General features: G+C 42.7%; 1 protein-coding gene across 1 annotated transcript in view; it reads left to right on the forward strand.

The window, feature by feature from the left end:
- The first annotated feature begins 13308 nt into the window (after window positions 1-13308).
- The window catches only part of ano2b (anoctamin 2b), a 101411-nt gene continuing 93386 nt past the window's right edge, over window positions 13309-21333 (forward strand). The window contains exons 1-2 of the mRNA XM_062517444.1: window positions 13309-13547; window positions 13958-14383. Of these exons, the coding sequence (XP_062373428.1) occupies window positions 13515-13547; window positions 13958-14383 (459 nt within the window). The 5' untranslated portion in view covers window positions 13309-13514. The remainder of the gene's footprint in view (window positions 13548-13957; window positions 14384-21333) is intronic.

Raw genomic sequence — 21333 nt, forward strand, 5'->3', positions numbered from 1 at the left:
AATGGTGATGAAATGATGCGCCTGTTTTCTGGGGAGATAAAGGGACCTATTGACGGCCCGAGCCCCCCCCCCCCCCCCCCCACACACACACACCCCTTTCCGCGTGCACACCCACCCACATCTGTTGTGACAGCCATCCATCTCAATTCGCCCCAGCACATCACAAACAACGGGAAAAAAAGCCCTAAAAAAATGAAAAGAAAGAAAATAAAAAAGAAAGACAGAAAGAAGTGAAGAAAGAGAGAATGAGAGAGTGATAGAAATTAAGGCCACCTCCTGGTACAAAGGTGGAAGGCGGCCATCCTGTAGCCCTGTCTATCATGTGTACACACACACACCAACACACACACACACACACACACACACACACACACAAGCACGTTTCACGCACGCACACACACACACACACACACACACACAATCATGCTTATTGGCTGCAGAAGCCGTGTTGTTTGGGGAGGAGTGGAACTCTGGATTTCTTCCCCCAACACGCACACACACGCATGGGATGCATGCACGCACACACGCACACACACACATGCACGCACGCACATGCATACACACACATACACACACACACAGACACACACATTTTTTCCCCTAAGGCGCCCTCCCCTCCTTCATATCCCATTGTTTGCATGCCTTCCTCCAGTGGTCTGTGGAGGTTGACCGCTTCAGATAGGCTCCACTGGGTGGCCTGTTGCTGCAGTGGACTGCAGTTTAAACTGAAGTCAGTCACCTACTCCGGTACCTTCTCTTTTACTGTAAAAGAGATCCATTTCAAAAGAGAGGCCCAAGCATTATGTCATGCAGTATTTGCTTCAGTGTTAGGGCCTACGCCGTGGTCAACCACGGTGGTTAACAATAACAAGGTGTCCTACTGTAATCCCCACCACAGTATCCACAGCTGTCCACCAAGACACAAAATAGACATTTTAAGTTGACAACATACATGTGGCAACTGCTCTATGTGGAGACAAGATAATAATCACTATGCATACAATATTGATTTAAATGTCTCTCTCTCTCTGTCTCTCTCTCCCTTTCTGTGTCTCTCTCTCTCTCTCTCTCTCTCTCTCTCTCTCTCTGTGTGTACGTGTGTGTGTGTGTGTGTGTGTGTGTGTGTGTGTGTGTGTAGAAATAGCAGATGACATGAGGAAAACTCTACTCTCCATTGTGCTGTGCTGTACTGGTCTTTGTCTCAGAGTTATCCACTGCATTTGCCACTGTAAACAACAACAATATCTGATATTTACCGTGGTGATATGTGATAAACAAACAACCACAATATCTGATATTTGCCATGGTGATATGCGATAAATTAAAAACAAACAACAACATTAGCCAACGAAATGCTAAGTGAACCCTTACACGGAGAGCTTTGGTGGATTTTCTTGTTGAATGTTGAACTATGTCAGCCTATGAAGATATAAGTAAAAAAAAAAATTGTTGTGCGTGCACAAATCTATCCGGTGCACATGAAAAAGCCTCTCTTCACAGCCTCTAGTCTCTATTCACCAGAATATGTAGTATTTTTCCTCACCCCATGACCTTGTAAGTGCTTTGAGTTTCTATTGCGCACAAGAAACGTTCTAAATGTACGGGCTCGGCAGAGACAGGCCTGAATTTATAAAAATAAATACATCCTCCATGAACTAGCACACGTGGTGATAAAACTTTCCCACCACAGATGAGAAAGAAGAAGTTCGGTGTTATATTCTTGTAGAACTGATTGAATCGTATCGTCTCCCTGACAGGATGTGGTGAAGTAGGGGTCACAAGGTCAAACAGCCATTTCTCAAGTGTTTGTCACATGGTATTTCATCATCTTAGCCAAAAAATGAAACTTAGAGGAGATTTGTATGTGTGTGTATGTGTGCCTGAGTGCGTGTTTACATTACATTACATTACATTTGGCTGACGCCTTTTTAACAAAAGAGACTAACAACATGGTAAACAGTTAAAACAATTCTACAGTACAATAAGAATAAGGTCATCAGTATAAGAAAAGGTTGTGTACGATAAGAATGAGTGGCAGTTCTAGTCAGGTGGTAGTGCTAGGATCAGTAAGACTAGTTGTAGTGCTACGAGAGGAGATGTTCTCTGAAGAGCTGGGTCTTCAAGAGTTTTTTGAAGATGGAGAGGGATGTCCCTGCTTTAGTAGGAATTGGTAGTGCGTTCCACCAACGAGGACCAACAGATGAGAGAAGTTTGGATTGGCCTGGTCTTGAGGTAGCTCATGTCATGTCTGTATGAGGGCATTCAAGTGAGTAGGAGCAGAACCGGAGACTACTTTGAAGGCAAGCGTTAAAGACTTGAATTTGACGCTGGCAGCCATAGTATAGCTGCGTGTGTGTGTGTGTGTGTGTGTGTGTGTTTGTGTGTTTTTATATGTCATTTGTAAACATTTCTCCTGGTACTGTATGGTAGTGTCTTTGTTAGATGTGACATTGAGCACAATTAGGGCCCCCATTCAGAATTGTTCATGACATGGGTGAAGACATAACTTGACTAACCATACAAAAAGCTAAACTATTTACTTAGGTTACTTTACTTACTAGTATTTAGTATATACTTTATTTACTAGTATTTACTATGGCTACTTTACTTACGAGTATATAGTATGCTCTTTATTTACTAATATTTACTATGGCTACTTTACTTGTTAGTATTTAGTATGCTCTTTATTTACTAATATTTACTATGGCTACTTTACTTGTATTTGATATGTTCTTTGCTTACTGGTATTTACTCAGGCCATTTTACTTACTAGTTTACTTAGTCTACTTTACTTACTTGTATTTACTTAGGCTACTGTACTTACTACTATTTATGTTCTTTACTTCCTAGTATTTACTTACTTTGCTTGCTGATATTTACTTATGCTACTTTACTTACTAGTATTTAGTATGTTCTTTACTTACTTTACTTAACAGTTTTTAATAAGGCACAAGCAAACAAAGGTCTGGCCCTTCTTCACCATGCTAAATGTCCCTGTGCTCTTGTCGCAGTCTACTGGCTTCTGGTTGATGAATTCATGCGGATAGACACACATCGTGACCTGATAATGAAATTCAGCATGTGACCCACCAGCCAGGGCAGTCTCATACTAACTATTTACAGTGTTGTTGTGGCAACCGCTGATGTTGTAACCAAAGATCATAACAGCGAGAGGATGAGTGTGGGGAAGCACATCAGAGTTTGAGCACGTTGATTCACCCCGGATCTCCAAGCTTGGGTGAATTTCTGTCTATCTCCGAGTCCACGCTCAAGTACATCTGTTCCTTTTTGATTTTGCCACATGTCACATCTCATTTTATTTCCATCTGTCATGAAATAATAGCCTATCATGTGATTATGATCCTTAACCCTGTGGCTACTTTCGTCTGTTGCCTTGAGATGAAACAGAAGCTACATTGTCGTGGTGATTGGGTGTCAACTTTGGCTTTTAAACAGCTCCTCTGTCACCCCATCTCCGTGCAGTGGGCTAGGAAGTGAACAAAGCTGCAGAGTCCCTCTGTTTAACACTAAAGGCTGCGGGACGGTGTGAGTTTGACAGCGTATTGTTCCGCGTTAATAGCCTCCCATATGAAAAGGAAATAGAAAAAACTTATACTGCCAGCAATGTGTTTTATATACAAAACTTGTATGATTTACTCTTGAAAGTGGCCCCTTTCTCGTTTTCCTCATACAATGTCATAGCCCTTACAGGTTACAAAGTTTTATATGTTTCAGAGATTTACTAAGGATCTTATATATTATAGATCACACCACATGATTGGCACGACGTATTTGCAACATACCACATGATTGTCACAATGTATTTACATGTCAACTTTTGGCAGCGAAAGGGTCGAAATTTGTGGAAACGACTACCATATTTACGTTATAAACTGACCCCATTAATTTCTATGAGAGATTCGTTGAATGCTGTGTCTCATTAAAAAGTTTCTGCAAACGATAGATAGATATCAGAATTTAACACTGGTTGCATGCGATTGGTTTATTCAGTTTCGCCTCTCTGGCGAGATCATGCCCATTTCGGAGTCCCCACTTTGACGTAGGCCTAGTTTCCTGCTAAATACCCTGATTTCCTAACTATTAGCCATAGCTTATACATTGATGTTGCAAAGATTCTGCAGCTATGAGGTTAATTCATGGGAGCAGTTAATATGGTATTAATATGGTTTTGTTTCTTTTGACTTGTGTGTATGTGCATCCATTTTTGTCTCTCTGTCCACTCATTGCAATTTTCACACTCAGAGGTGAGAATCTATGTCAGAAAACAGGAAAACTTGAGATTGCTAACCCACAGTATGATGTCAACCAAAAACACCTCATCCATTTCATCACAAACCACCCTTTCCTTTGAATAGACATATACATAGGGGCTTTTTTTGCCTTTATTCATAGGACAGTAGAGAGAGACAGGAAGCAAGTGAGAGAGAGAGGTGGGATCGGGAAATGACTGCAGGTCGGACTCGAACCTTGGTCCGCGTGGGCACTTGGACCTGTTCATGGCACGAGCACTGTAGCCTGTTGTGCCACAGCACTCCCTGAACAGATATAAATGTTTGTGTAGTTTAGTTGTATTATGTGGATATCATATGGAGAGTGAATTATAAGGCCACCAAGGCCCCACAGGACAGGAAGTAAAAGTGTTAAGGATTTAGACTACAGGGGCTCCTCTATGTCTAACTGCTTCCTTGCTTTTCCATTTGACTGCTTTTGCTACCTGGATGGTGTGTTGGTAAAGGAAAACAGCTGACCATGAAGACCTTTAAAAAAAAAAAAAAAATGCATGAAACTGCATGAAAGAGTTTGTGTGTTTCCCCGTTCCAAAACAACACACCGCTTGGCTTCCCCCTGCATGGCGAACGTCCCGAAGGGAACTGCACAAAGTTCGCCTTCAGAGCCGCCACTCAGGTCTATAAGCTGCGTTTCCATTACAAATATGCGCAAAAACTTTGTCGATATTGTCTTAATGTCGAATATCACAATTTTCGCAATTGCGGTGTTTCCATTACATTCGGCTAACTAAATTAAAATCTCGTGTATTCTCGCGTGCTGTAAGTCATTAGGAGACATGGTGGTTATCAACATTACCCAGATTGAGCCATAGGGATTTAGCCTACACTAAATGCATTCAAATTGCCACCACGGCACGCTGATTATCAGTCATTAGGCCTACGTTTTGGTGGGGCAGAAACATAAAATTAAAAATGACATATTTCACAGGAGTTTGTTGTAGTAGGCCTATGCTTAAATCATGTCACAGCCATGTCAGTGGAATATTTCGTAGATCAGCCCAGTTGATTAGTTTCTAAAACTAGAATCTAGAACTAGATTTCTTTCAGCACCGTTCTCATCACGTTAAACCAGCAAAGCATAGCAACGTTGTTGCTATGGGTAAACAAAACTAGTTGAGCGGTTGCGTAGCCTATGCAGCGTTTTTGAGAAAGTGTTGTCGGCAAGTTCACAGCTGTGGATTCAACATTTTAGAATGACACGAGCCACTTTTAATGAAAAAAAAAATATTGTTTTACATTATTCTCCCGGTGCCACTTCCTGTCGGCAGTCTTCTTCGTCGGTTTCGTTCCTCCTAACATTCGGTTGTTGGATCACGTGACTCGTCAGATGCGAAAAAAGTGTTTCCATTGCAGTTTTGCGAAATATACAAATTTCGATACGCTCGAAATACCACCTCACCCGAGCGCAAAAACTTTTTATCGAAACATGTGAGTTTTTTCGAAATGTGTGTGTTTCCATTAAGCACATTTCTTTTCGCAACTCTTAATTTGCGCAATTTAATGGGTAATGGAAACGCAGCTTATGTGATGCAAACATTCATGGATGGGGGCGGGGGGAGTGGGGGGGTCTGTTTTGGGTGTGGCATCATCAGAAAGGAACACCACAGGGGATAGGGGTGTGTTTGAGTAGGGGGAGGAGACTACTGTCTGACAAATGTCTGACAAATGTCTGGAAAATACCATTGAGAAATCGGCAAACGTTTGACGTAAACGTATTTGCTTGGAGCATTTGAGACCATTGCTCAATATTTTCTGACAACTTATAGTGAGAGATAAATGATTGCATTTATTTCTCTGTAGATAGGTACACATGGGCTACAAGTAGGTTACAAATGGGCTCTAAAAACCTCTTTGAAACTGCTGACATGCTTTTTAATTAAACGTTTTACGTTGAACAATGACCTGCCTTACTATTACTGTCCTATGCTATTCTATAGCCTACTACACTATACTATATACTATACTATATACTCTACTCTACTCTACTCTACTCTACTATACTATACTTCACCATGTAGAGGGACACAATGCATTTTCTGTCACCTGAAAATCCAATGAGACAGTTGTGTTTAATCATTTCATTTCAAATGGTCCTGACAGTCTTCTTGATTCTTGACTGCCTTCGCTTGGTTTTGCCGTGGACACAGCGGCCATGGCTCTGGAAAGTATGAGCTTGCTATGCCCTCTAGTGGTTGAATATTGCACTGCACTCATCGGTATGATTTGCGCTACCGAGCCATATAACAGTCATTTGATCTGTGATTTGAGGCATCTGTTAGTTAGACTGTGGTTTGTGGTTGAACTACCACCCGAGGGCGCAATATATCAGATGCTTACTCTGAGGATATGGAGTATGAGATAGCCCAACTCTCTGAGTAGAGGTAGCTGAGAGAAAGTAGGTTATGAGTGGAAAAGTCCACAGACTTTGGCCCTCAGACCCCTCCTCCTCCCGCACAATTGCAGTAGGCTTACTCCCCATCCATAGTATTCTTTTTATCTATCAAATGTAAACACTGTAATTACACTTGCATATAGCCATATTCTAATGGTCTTTGTTCTTACGGCACACACACTTATTTCAATTAACTACTCAAGCACATACCTGTACATACTGTACACATCTGTCTATATGGTTCATACTGAATATCCATGTAAGTATATACTTTTTTTTTATTCAGTGAGGGAAATTCGGTGTATTTATCCCAATTTGTGAATTAGTGCAGTGCAGTGAATACACAGTGAGGTGAATCACACACCAACCCAGAGCTGCCTGCCCAACAGTGGCGTTCAGGGAGCAGGGAGGGGTTAGGTGCCTTGCTCAAGGGCACTTCAGCCGTGGACTGATCGGGGATCGAGCCGGCAACCCTCCGATTACAAGCTGGAGGCCCTAACCAGTAGGCCACGCCAGACCCCATATATAGTCTGTTTTTAATACTGTATATTACTGTTAATACAGTGCATATATCTACTAGTCTGATTCACCTTACTAAGCTCATTCTTTTAAGGTTCTGGCAGTAAATAGGGGAGATATATCTGCTGGTTTCCAGCCTGAGCTGCCGGGCGAAATTCAAATTCCCCGGAAGTTCAGGCAAGGTTCACCCAGCCTATACTGTACATCTGCATTATTCTCACAACTCTTACAGTGTTACTGCTACTACACTGCACATGTCTGTATGTGTTGTGCATACATTGTTATATTGTGACATCCTGTTAATTGTGTGTGATGTGGATAAATAAAGCAGCAGGGGAAGTTTCCCTCAAGTGTGACAAAGTGTCTGGAGTATCACAATATCTATTCTTCTCTTTTGAGGCTACTGCTAATACATTGCTTATGTATGTTTAATCCATATATTACTGTAAATCATACAGTAATGTATAGCCTGCTGCTGTCTACACTGCACTATGTTTATAGTGTTTACACTGTTTATAGTGCACCACTTGTTTATACGGTGTATCACATAGTACTTTTCTGCTTTTTTGCACTTCTGGTTAGACACAAACTGCATTTAATTGTTTCTGCACAATGCCAATAAAGTTGAATCTTATCAGCGGTTCAAGACGTTAGTGCAGGCTGCCATATGTGGTGTAATCCTATTAGCCACAGTAATGCACCTTTTTAGAGCTTCTTATTTTTGTAATTGTGAGACTCTTTGTGTGTCTAAAATGATATTCTGTCTACCATAGTTAACCTAGTTAAGTGAAGACATAGACTTTAAAAATGAAGTAATCTTTGGAATCATATAACATACACTAAAAGGTGTAGGCTATAGGTGTAAAGCCCTCAAAATTGTTTAAAGAACCATACGGGTGCCATATATGAGGCATTGGCTCTATATAGCACATATTTTTTAACGAGTGTACTTTATTTATCAGTTTATCATCACTAGCATCTTCATCACCTTCTTCATCGCCATCATCACCATCACCACCACCTCTGATGATGAGTAGGCTTGTGATGACCGGTAGACACGGATTTGTAGTAGGCTTAGGCCTAAGCTGTTTTCCTGTTGTGTGTAGGCTCTCATCCGTGAGCTGTTTTAATTTACATATGCTTTATTGAACAATCCCACAGTTAATTACAGTACATAAAAAAAAAACATCCCCAGATACCTGCGGGCGCAAAGCGCAAAATTGGCAATGGATCGTTATAGGAAAATGAATTGCCTGATCAAGCACGATTTAACGGGCCACATCCGGAAAAGGCAGAAAAAGGGCATATTTTGCATCCTCGTTACCAGGGGGAAATGAACCAAATCGGGAACAGCTGCAAAGCTGTGTGGGTGAGCTCTTTACGGCAATTTAGGCTGTGCGCCTTTCGCTATTTTTTACTTTCCAGTATCGGTGCCAACTCGGTGGTGACACTTCATGGTGTAAGCAGCGGAGCCTCTCTGTTGTAGTTTTCTTAGAATGAAACGAAGTGCAAGTAATGCGAGGAGTCTATGCATTTTTGAAGAGTTTGATGCATGTATATGCTACTTAATGTTTCCTCCTGGAGCCATTAATGATTTCCTCGAAAACGGTGCTTTGTGCAACGTTCATCCATATTTAACAAACACAGATGGGTTACACCGGCAGTCAATTGCGGGGGTAATTGGAGATACTGTCGGGCGATCCAGCCGGACGGGGTGTGAGAATGTGTGTTCGTGGTTCAATGTAGGGGCGTGTCTAGGGGGAGGCTGGGGGAGGCAGTGCCTCCCCAAAGATAACGTCTGCCACCCCTGAGAAATTATCTGCGATGGGCGAAAAATGGAAAATGCACACCCATACTTCTCTGTTGGATTACTCACGAAGTTCTAGTCATACTAATAGTGTCACTTGTTGACAGAGCACGATCTTAGCTTTCTGGTATTAAGACTAGTTGCTGTAATAAGGGTTCGCGAGAAAATCAATATGAATTTAGGCAAGGCCTGCATTAACATTCGCATTATCTGCGAAAAGTGCCAAATGCACACCCATTCTTCTGTATTGGATTGCTCACGAAGTTCTAATCACACTGATATCACATGCATATCACCTGACAGAGCACGATCTTAGCTTTCCGATGATATTAAACACTAGTTGATGTAATAAACAGTTCGCGAGAAAATCAACCTGAATTTAGGCTACATGAAATGTAATCGTTTTTATTCCATCTCCACAACATTACCCTCGGTAAAATATATCAAGCTCTTCGTTCAACCTACACGTGGCAAACCATATCAAAACAAATGGCAGACCTTACCAACTGCGAGGCTATAAAGCATTTATTTGTACAATAAGCCATTCCCGAGTAATCCAGCTTTTAAATTGCAGGCAGCACACAGGTCTCCAACTTCGCTCTGTATGTAATAGCACCCCACAATAATCACTGCATGCATATTGTGCTCTTCTTGTTTGTTTTTTTGAACGTTTATTTAAACCACATAGAATCAACGCATTGCTTCCACATATTTATGTAAGGGATAATCAACGACGCGCCGTGCGTTTATAGGAAAATAATGCACGTTCGAAGTGGTAATAAGGACCCGACGCCGCAGGCGGAGGGGACTTTACACTTCGATAAGTGCATTATTTTCCTATAAACGCACAGGGCGCGGAGTTGATTATCCCGCTTATACCACTGCTACTATCATTTTCGTTTATATTGCCGCTGTCTTAGATACAACATTGCTGTTTTTACCGTTACATTCACATTGGCGAATTAATATTCAAGTGTAATAAGCCCAAAAAAAGGGAACTACTTCATAGCCGTGCGGTATATAGAAAAATAATGCACGTTCCAAATAGCGCATCACAATAGGAAATTTGACCAGCATGCCTATTTTAGACTAGCCGAATATCATTACTGAAGCCTAATTACGCTCACGTTCTCTTAAAGTGACAGGCACTCAATGACATTAAAGATACATGTAAATCAATATGACAATCATGTAAAATGTGAGTCAAAATAAAAAAAAATCTATATGAAATAGTCAACTTAATATAACTAATTACGCATAGGCTAGCCTATCATAATGTAAACTTAATATGAATTTCAAAATATTTGAAATACAAACAAAGCCACCTTTTCACTGAGTGTGTTGGGGGAAGAATATGCCTTGTAATGTCTTTGATCTCCACTGGTGTGGTGGGACTCCCAAATCAAATCAAGAAAGTATCAAAATGTTGAACTTATTATCAGTATCAAAACAATTGTGACACACTAATAGTCTGTATTTTTCATTTACTAGGCTATGTCTCCTGGCTGATACATGAGAGATAGATAGATAGATAGATAGATAGATAGATAGATAGAATGGCTACAGATCATCTATGATTCTGTATACCTATTATTGTATTGAATGTGAGTTGTATCAGTCACAACGCCACTACAAATGATATTGGGAAACCCATACATTTATTCACCTGGTTTAACAACTACTACATTGTTTAGTCTAGGGCCTATGGGCCCTGTGAGTCTGCCAAGTGGCCATGCCAAAAGATTGTGCTTTTTTTTATTGCCACCCCAAATAAGCCAAATGCCCCCCCAAAGATTGCATCCTGGTAACCCCTCTGATGTTCAAGTGTCATAGTCACACTGGATACTCTAACTGAAAAGGTCCGCCATGTAACTTGACTCCATGCATACCAGCGCTTTCATCATCATCAACTTTCGCTTAACTCAGCTTTTCTATTTATTGTGGCCGTTTTAAACAAAGGCTTGTGTCAACAATGGTCCACAGGCCCTCCAAAACTCGGTTTAGGACAAAAGTCAAACTAATCTTGAGTAGGCTATTGCCTAGCCTACGTTATTTAAAATGCATTGGCCTCTTCTGAAAATGTGGCCTGGTCCTGGATGGGACACACTAGGATGCGCGGACAGCGGTGATTGGGGATGAGATGTGCCGCTGTCAAGTGAGGTACCGTGGCATCCAAGCCAGCAGGTCGAGGTAATAAGGCAAAGTTTGGCTTTACCTTAAGCCCTCTGACTAGCACTCATGGATTTAAGAGCCACGGCCGTCCGCAAATTAAGCCCGCGCAGAGCCAGGAGCGGATTTTAAATCCCTGCTGTCCCGTCGTGTCTCCTAACAGCCCCTTCCTTCCTCCATTAACGGCGACATGTCTGAGGATATTTCGCCTTCGTGTGCGGGTAAGTGACATTTCAACGGACCAGAGCGTATGGCTTTACCAGCAGGCTACGGTTGTATTGTGGGCCCCAGTCCCACATGGCAGATAGGCTGCTACATGACAGGATAGTGCACACAGCGCAGATTTCACAGCATCCTGCGTAGCCTAGAGCCTAGAGATGGTTTACCTGCATTCTCGACTTGTGCACCTGTTGCTGACGCATACTGTACCTCGCCTTGCTTATTTCACAGTAATGAAGAAATAAATACCGATATTGGGGTGTAAATTTCGACTTCCTGTGCATACTGATACAGCAACGGAACGAGACTACTGTGATCCATATTTTTTTTTTAGCTCGCAAATGCTGTGATAGTTGCTAAGGAAACATGGTCTACTTCAGGGTAGAAACGCAGCTGTATTGTGTCGCCTATGGTTTGAGTCTATAAATGGAAAACCGACCGTTGGCTATATATGGGCGTTTGACGCTCCTTCGAGGAAGATCTAAGCAAATTCTATCAAAATAGTGAGGTTTGCTGTAGCCTATGTTGATTTTTTTAAAATGTAGGGCCTGTACATTACTGTTGCCTATATCAGCGAATTGTTCATCAGAACTTCACGTTTGTGAGTTATTATTTATAACACAATATTCGTTTGCCCACATACGTCGGTGGAATTGAATGTTATTGTGTCTGTCCAAGGTGCTGATCCAGAGACGGCTCAAGCACGCGCTGGGTCTGAGCACGTGCGATCACAAAAACAAAAGTCGTTCCGTGGAGATTGTGTTGTTATAGGGGGTGAACTCCACACGCTTGTAACAAACTGTATCCGAATAGTGTGAAGGTAACGGTGCTATCTAATCTCGTCTTTTCAAGAAACATGGAACGGTGTAACGGAACAGATCGCCACCGCTATGAGCGAGTCTTCCTCCATTCACAGCGACCGCTTCTACAGTTTAGCCAAGGAGTTCTCGGAGATGGGGTTGGATTTGGCGCACCGTAGGCTTGAGGATCCCACCTGTTATCTCGAACAGCGTCCTGAGATGGTGAGTGGCTCTCTTTACCCCAAGAGAAGGGGACGCACTATCTGAGCAACAAGAAAGCATGTCGTCATTGTCTGCATGTTGTGAATAAGTTTGTCAGTGGTAGTGGCCATTTCCACTAAGGTAAATAAAAACAAATTCATGACTAGGCTACAGCTACATTCTCTGAATGAGAATTATTAGGACTACCAGATCAACAAGAACAACGTTGTTAAACCCCTTGGATTATGAGGTTTTTTTGGGATGTAGCCTAATGGTTTAGTCTATATTTTAACGTCATAAGAACATTCAGATAATCTCCGTTAATGTATCGCCGCATTACTAAAATACGCTGCCCTGCGTTTCCCAATTTTATTAATTTGTGTCAAGTAACTATGTATCATTAATTGTTTTCCTTTTTTTAATTTATTTTTTAACTAATGCCCTAAGTTGTCAGGACACCATGCCACAAAACTTTAACATATTCTACAATAGAATAGAGGCAATTCCTCTTTTTCTCTGCATCAACCAATTAGAAACGCCGTTGGCTTCCTCTCCCTCCCACATGTAAGAGAAACACCTGATAGATCCACCCCTGCTGCCTATAATGTGTGTCCCTCTGACAGGCGCGCGAATAGCACGAGGGGAAATGGGCACACATGCTGCGCGTCTACCTCTAATCAGTTCCCGTTCGCCCCCCTCCCCCGCCCCCCCCTGCCTCCCTCGCGCAGTGACGGCTCACAAGTTTCTATGGCGATCCGTATAGTTGCGCTTGTGCCAGAGACCTCGCTTCGCCTTCAGCTGTCGTTTCCACGCCGTGCCAAAAATCAGGCAGCCAGATGGATTTCACGTATTGTGTGCTAGATAAAGCTTTTGACGATTGAGAGATGCCGAGCGACGCAGCTTCGAGGTGACCGGGGAGAGCGTGCGTGCGCGCATATTCGGAATTGATCGGAGGGAATTGTTCGGCGAATGTAACTATAACTGAGTGCTATCTTCCACCACAGCTTTTGTCCGTGTCTTTGTGTTTCTCCCTTTCTCTCTCTCTCTCTTTCCTTCTCTCCCTCCCGTTCTCTCCATCTCTATTTTTGAAGAGTGTGATGGAGCAGTCGACAGGTGATCGCAAGCTACCCGTGAGTAAATAGCAAATTATTTTCTTGTGTTGTGAAATCAAATGGATGTATTCTTATTTCAAATGCGCCCCTCAGAGCTGACATTAAGCTGAACCCAACTCCGTGTACTGGTTGCCCTGTGGAGGCTCAAAGTTTCCTTCCCCCCTTTGCTTCGCTTTGCATTGCTCCCCCCCTCCGCATCATTTGTCTCTGAGCGTGTGTGAGTATTGAGAGCAGCCAAATCAAGAAGCAAAAGGCTGACCTACATCCTAATATTAACAGCTCTCCATCCCCTCCCACCTCTTTAAGTCTCTGTGCGCGTGGCTTGGCTGGGCACACATCACATCGCATCGCGCCCGCCTGCCCGCCTGCCACCTCTCTTCTCCACGATGCCAACGCGCCCTGAGAACCCTGGCGTTTCTCTCCCGCAGGTGGCCAACAACTTCATGGACCCGGAGCGAGAGCGAGAGCGGGAGCGGGATCGGGAGCACGATCGGGACAGCGAGGCCAAGAGGCTGTACTTCGCCGATGGCAAGCGGAAGGTGGACTTTGTGCTGGTGTACAATTACCGGAGGCGAGCGTCCAGCAGGGGATCGCTAGGGCAACACAGGCTGTCAATCATCTCCAATGGCAGCTTCCCCGCAGTGGGGCTGGGGGTGAAGGATGTAGAGGAAGCAGGGGGGGGAGGAGGAGGAGGAGGAGGTGGAGGAGGAGGTGGAGGAGGCAAGGCTGACCATGAGGAGGTGATGGTGGACGTCGACCCAGCTGACCCAGCCGAGGGGGAGAAGAAGATGGTCCGCGAGGAGTTTGAGGCCAGCCTCGTCGAAGCTGGCCTGGAGATCGAACGAGACAAAGAGGTGAGGCAAGTTGCTCACCTGTTGCAGGTGTGTGTGTGTGTGTGTGTGTGTGTTTGGGGCGGGGTGTGTGTGCTGTTGGTGTTTTTGTACAGTGTCAGCTTGCTTACATGGTTTTGTTTACACTTAAATCCTGTGGATCTCCACAAATTGGTGATCTACTCAATAAGTCAGTTGTGTGTGTGTGGAAGTACTGGAGATTCTCATCTCCCAGAATGCATTTCAAAGCTCTGAAACCATCATTAGTGATTTGACGTGGTTATATGTAAGTCTTTGGCAAGCCGACTGGTACAAGGTTAGAGCTTGAAATATTACTGGAACAAGATCATAATACCATGGGTATTTTTTGCGTAAGGGTTGAGCTGCGACTTGTTGTGGGCTGTGTGTGTGTGTGTGTGTGTGTGTGTGTGTGTGTGTGTGTGTGTGTCTGTGTGTGTCTGTGTGTGTCTGTGTGTGTGTGTGTGTGTATATGTGTGCGTGTAGATGCCAAAGATCTTTGTTCTGTGTGGAAAAAAATGCTCTTGCTTGACAGAGTAGGGCTGGGCGACAAGCCTAAAAAAACTCTTGTCTTGATATGCTGTGGAGAAATGGTGATACATGATATAATTAGAAATAGTAGAATCTTCAGAGATAATGTTTATACAGTTATGAAGAGTTAATACAACCTACATCTTTTAAAGATAGATTCAATAAAAAATAAAGTGATTACACTCACAGCTCTACAAAAGGTGCACACGGGCACCTCTTTGCGTGCAAATTGAGCACAAAGCTGTGTCAAAACATCATCCTAAAACTATATTGTCAATATTCTTGCCACATATAGAATGGTCATGACAGATGATGTGTGAGGAAATATGGCACAGTCAGTCAGTTGGCTGTAGAGCTACAATGCAAAGTGGAAACTAAATTACTTTACTGTGTTAGATGCAAGATGGTTTTAAATGTTGAAACATGTTTAGAGCTTCTATCAGACTGGACCATTAAGGGGTGAGGGGACAAGAAATGAGCAACATCAACTAATGGTGTGCGTTTGCGTAATGTAGCTGGGACGTGACTGCGACCAGTAGAACTGTCCGAACCCCGATGCAGCGATCACATGTACCAAGAGGCTCATAACTGACCACCCCTCTGTCCATAGCACCAAGAGGAAAGATGTTCACTTGCCCCAAGCTTGTCTTGGCAAAAAAAGCCCATTGAAATTAGACTGCTAACATTTTAGTTTTTGCAGGTATAGACAGCACAAGACTATTGATAATGCAAGTACATGTCATTGTTTGCTCTTGTGATAGTTGAGCTGATGGGGATCCGGTCATGTTTATTATGGCCTCCGTATGAAAGGACCTTGGTTACTTCTGGGAGACTCTGTGTGATTGTTGGCACAAGCAGCTATCGTTTCTGAAGTGACGAGTTGTTTGGAGATTGGTGGTTAATTAAGGAAATGGCATGCTCCTCCGTGCAAATTTACTCGTGTCGAAGGACACAGATGCTGGACACAGATTCGGGCCCTTTCTCCTGAGGGTACCTTTGTAAGCCAGTAACCTTGCTTGGTAGTATGAATAGTACCCTCCCTCTGAAGTGTTTTATTCTCTTATGTGACTGATTTGTGGGGATTGTCATCCGATGTGCGTGGTTAGAACTACTGAATTGAGATTTGATGTGATGGAAGTAGGAGCTTTCTGTTGATATAATTGTTTGTAGCGTAATCCTAAATGGCAGGAACTACTGGATTGAGAGTCAGTGTGTTGGAATTGGTGTTGTTTGTTGTTTTTGTTTACAAACTGGTGTGATTACTTTATTTTTTTTTTGCCTCATTGTTGGAACCGAGCAGAAACAGTTGGAAGAATTGCACACTATGCTGCTCGTCCTCATTGTTGGGGTAGAAGCAGAACCACATTTAAATCCCAGAGCTGTGATATGGTTGTGACTTTATTGTACATGGGCTCGAGGGGATTGTCAGAGTGAGAGAGAGAGAGAGAGAGAGAGAGAGAGAGAGAGTGAGAGAGAGAGAGAGAGAGAGAGAGAGAGAGAGAAAGAGGGAGAGAGAAAAAAAGAGGGAGAGAAAGAAAGAGAGAATTAGAGCGTCTGCCGAAATGCATGTTCCGTGTCGGAAGCAGTGGGTCGGGAGGCTGCCCCTTTTGGCACCGCTGCGTGGAGCTCTGTGCGGAGAGAGAGAGTTGGGAGTATGGCCAGGTCCTCCCCCCCCCTCCCCCCCCACGAAGACTGTGGGCATCGAGGCCACTGACTGGTGTCCCATGGGCAGCGGCTGTTCACTTTCTAACATAATGTAAGCAACGAAGTCCTCGAGGTAACTGTGTATTATTAAGGGTTGGGCCTTCTGCGCATAACTCATTATTGATGATCCGTCGTGAATTATTCACCTGTTTTTTTGGTTGCGACTCAAACATTACCACATGCGTGGCATGCGTGGCATGTTGCACACAAAGTGTCTCAGTGAGTTTGTTCAGAGGAATCGATGAATGTTCTATGTAAAGTTTTTTTTGTTTTTGTTTTTGTTTTTATTTATTATTGTCCAGTTTGTTGCTTGCATCTTGTTTGAGGGCATGGATTGTGCAGCAGTGTGTTTTTGGCCAGTCTGTTGAAATGAATCAATGCATGTGCAGTCTGAAATATCTGTTTGTTTGTTTGTTTATTTGTTTGTTTGTTTGTTTGTGTTATACATCAGTGTGTTGCTTGTAACTATTGTATGGAGCATGCATGGTATGGTGAGTATTCCATGTGCCTATGGATGCTATAGTGAAGATAGAGATGTTTGAACTGATTTCTTTTAAGTGGTGCGGATATATTTGTATTATATATATATATATATTTTTTTTTAATGTAAAGAAAAGTGGCTCTATTATGGGGAAAGGTTTCCAACCCCTAGTTTAGAGGAATCTGTGCATGTGCAGTGTAAAGTATTTGTCTATGTCTTTGCTTGTTTGTTAATTATTTACCAGTTTCTTTCATAAGTTGCAACTTTGTATGCAGGTATGCACCGTGCAGTGGAATGTCTAGATTAGTCCGTTCAGAGGAATCTATGGCTTTTCAGTGTAAAGCATGTATTTGTTGATTTGTGTGTTTCCTACCCAAAAGATGCAAACAAACAAACAGAACGTTTTATCCCCAGGCATGTGCTACACCTGGCAGGAAATGAGATCTTTATGACCACCTGTGACTCAACGTTGAACTGCATTGGTGCCGAGTAAGGCTTATCCCCTTTGCTGGTGGTCAACTGCTAATTAGATTGCTTTCACTTAAGATGTGGAAACCAGGGCAGATGGATATTATGAGGCTGCCTCTGAATGAGAAGGCGTGTAGGTGTAACAGGAAGGTTACACCAGACACGTAGCTGACGTGCTCTGTTAACAGACTGTACTGCATCAATTAGCTTCCATGATAATCAGTGGAACTGCCTACAACAGACGTGATAAGTGATAATGTACATTCAAACAAAGTTAGGCTAGTCTTCTAAGGGTGTACTCATACTATGCCATCCATACCATACCTGGGTGGGCACGGTATGCTTCTCTATGCAAAGTGCGCTTACCCGTGCAAAGATTCTAGAGCACAGCAGGTCAACTGTGCCTGGGTACAGATTGATAGTATGCAGTATGAGTACAAACTAAGAATGGGAGTGAACCGTGCCCAGTGTGAATACGCCCTCACTATATTTTGGGCAACAGTTAGCGGATCCGGCTACACCAAACATGATAGCGGTGCGTGCATTCGAAAAAATTAGACCAAAGGCACAGTCTTCTAAAACTATTTTTATGCTCCACAAATGATGCGTTTCACTTGTGGAGTTGGTGTTGTGGTGGTGTACACAGGCTGTGCAATTAATCAAATTAATCGATTAATCGTGATTATGACTTCCAACAATTATGAAAACAGCATAATCGAAATATAATGATTATTTTGCTATATTCAGTTTCATAGCAATGCTCTCCTTTTGTCTTGAGTTGTCATGTGCGTTAACGTTTTACATGTATTTTTTCCTGTTTGATTATATGTAACAATCAATTTAAAATGTGTAAAAATTTACATTTTTGAATATGGATGATAGTTCAAAAAAGTAATTGTTTAATAATCGTGATCTCAATATTGAACAAAATAATCTTGATAATGATTTTTACTATAATTGAATGCAGTGCAGGAGGCAGATCTCGTTCACTGTACGTAGGCTTACGTCATTCATAGCCAAAGTGAACTGTGGTCCCGTTGCGTTTCGTTGCTCCCACCGCCACCGACGGACAGCAAGGCAAAGCACCAGCCAATCAAATTACAGTTATGCATACAGTTATTACAGCAATGCAAGGGTGTTAGTCTAGGGTAGCAGAAAGGCTACACCAGGAAAGTGTCTGATACGGTCCGTAAACAGTGTGCATGCTGCAACAATTAGTTTCCACTGTGATCAACGGAAGTGGTTACACCAGATTTCAAAGCGGCACGTGCATTGAAAACAAATGTACAATGATTTTTACAGTCCGCTAACGGAATGCTTTAGTTTCACACCTGGCGGACCCTGCCTCTAAGATCTACAGGTTCATTAAGTTTACACTGATCAGACGTCAGGTTGCCAAAAGAAAAAAAAAACATGGCAAAAAACAACCTCTATAATTTACGTTTATACTCGGACTTCATTTTGGATCTTACTTCAGCTCTTGTACATTCATTGTGTTGGGGACTAAGGTCCAGCATGGATGTTGGCTTCTGTTTCAGACTAACTGGCGCACTTGATATGTAATCGAATCCAAGTCAGGTCAGTGGCTGGACGTTTTGGAAGGGGACAAAGTATGTTTGCGTCGCCGTCGTAATCAAGCCAGCCACAACAGTGGTTCTTCCACCAATCAGCAATTGATAGCCCTGGTTTACAGACTGGTCGTCTGAACTGCCATCTTGCGTCTTCCATCTTGTTTGATAAAATTTGTCTTCCTTATTCATAATATTTACTCAATATGCCTCATTCAGAATGTGGGGTGTGTGTTCTTTGTTTGTTTGTTTGTTTGTTTGTTTGTTTGTTTGTTTGTTTGTTTGGCTATAGGCATGTTGCACAGATCTGTAAACCCAATGCCACCATCTGTAACAAACAAAACAACAGCCGAGCTTGCTCATTTTGGTTCCAGTAGGCTGATCCTATATGTCCCTGTGTAGAGAGAGAGAGAGAGAGAGAGAGAGAGAGAGAAAAGATATGAGAGAGTGTGTGTATATTTGTGTGCGTGTATGTGTGTGTGTGTGTGTGTGTGTGTGTGTGGGTACGAGTCACATGGATTTGCCTGCCACAGCTGGGTGTGCTATGTTTTTCCTGGAGATCAGAAAGTTTCCACAGGAAGTCGTTCCTTCTTTGACTGTAATTACTAGAGTGACGGACAGGCCTGGCAGTGAAAGCAGGAGAAATCAGTGTCTCGCTCTCTCTCTCAGGTGACATGGAATCATCTGCTTTCTAAGCAAATCATAAAGTTTGTTTGTCAGTGCAGAGTAAAAACTTTTTTTTTTCGCTTTAATGAGCCATATTTGTTATTCCTATCACAACACAGTTGGGGTCATGTTTTGTGTGTGTGTGTGTGTGTGTGTGTGTGTGTGTGTACTTGAACTGACTGTTTGTTTGTGTGTGTGTGTTCGTGTTAGGGATGCACGATTTCGGAGGTAAATGTTGAATTGCGATTTTCGGACAGATTTTCCGATTCCGTTTTGCGACATCATTTTTGAATGTCAATGTCAAGATTCCGTTTAATGTTCCTGATGCCACACTTCTGATTGGTTAGCATCCCTGGTGTGTGACAAACACGGCACTCCTGTTGAGCGAGCGGCACAATCTGTCACACAAGGAGGAGGACACCAAAATCATACTTGTGACAAGATTAATCATGCATGATTATCTGTAGGCTAGATGCGATTAGATGAACGCGCTGGCTCAAATTACGATTGTGACTGAGATAATTGTGCAGTCCCAGAGTGTGTGTGCCTTTGAGAGCGAGAGATGTTATCGAAAGTTTTCCTCTCTTGCCCTGTTGGTCTGAGGATACATTTGCTGGAAAATGTCGTTGTGCAACATCATGGTGTATGCCTTGAGGCATACTGTAACTGTAATTTGATTGGCTGGTGCCTTGCGTAACGTTGCGTTGGTGTCCGCTGGTGCAGTAATTTAATTGTAGTTAAGAAATATCAAGTGGTGGTGTCTTTCACAACTTTTGGTTGAGTGTGTGCTTGAACTGACATGACAACGAGACTGGCTCTCTGGCATTCCATTCAGATGGTGTCTGATGTTCATCTTCCTCCTGCTTCTCCTCATCTTCCTCCTCGTCTTCCTTCTCCTCCTCTTCCTGAGTCTTTTGTGATGTTGCTGTCTGCTACTGTAGGAAAAGTGCTCCTTGGCATTCCTGTCAGATCATGTCTGAAGGGAGATGGCTAGTCCTAGCTCTAGAGAAGCTCACCGGCAATTTTAGGATAGCCTAAAACATCATCATCATCACCATCATCATCATCTTCATAATCATTGACAGATCATAATGTAATGTCTCCGTCGTCATGATCACAATTTCGAGCACTGTTGATGATCGATGAATGTTGATGACAAATTCATCTTCCTCCTCTTCTTCCCTCTTCTTCCTTCTCCTCCTCTTCTTGAGTCTTTTGTGATGTTGTTGGCTGCTACTGTAGGAAGAGTAGTTCTGGGTACTTGTCTTTGTCGTTGCCATCATCGTGATCATTATCATCATGATCATAAATCAGCCATCTTCATAATTGTCGAGGCCGCCTACTCTCTGGCCCTATTCACTCAGAGGAGATGGGAGTTGAAAGAACATCATTATCAAATCCTGTCAAATATGTCAGAGTTTGTTGAACTAAGCAACAGTAACTAAGGGAGGAGGGACTTACCGAAGGGTGAATTATCACCAATAATTCCTCTTTATCGTCGTCATCGTCATCATCAACCATCATCTCCACAGGTTCTT

The sequence above is a fragment of the Sardina pilchardus genome, chromosome 17 (genome assembly GCF_963854185.1).
Source record: "Sardina pilchardus chromosome 17, fSarPil1.1, whole genome shotgun sequence".
Taxonomy (NCBI): domain Eukaryota; kingdom Metazoa; phylum Chordata; class Actinopteri; order Clupeiformes; family Clupeidae; genus Sardina; species Sardina pilchardus.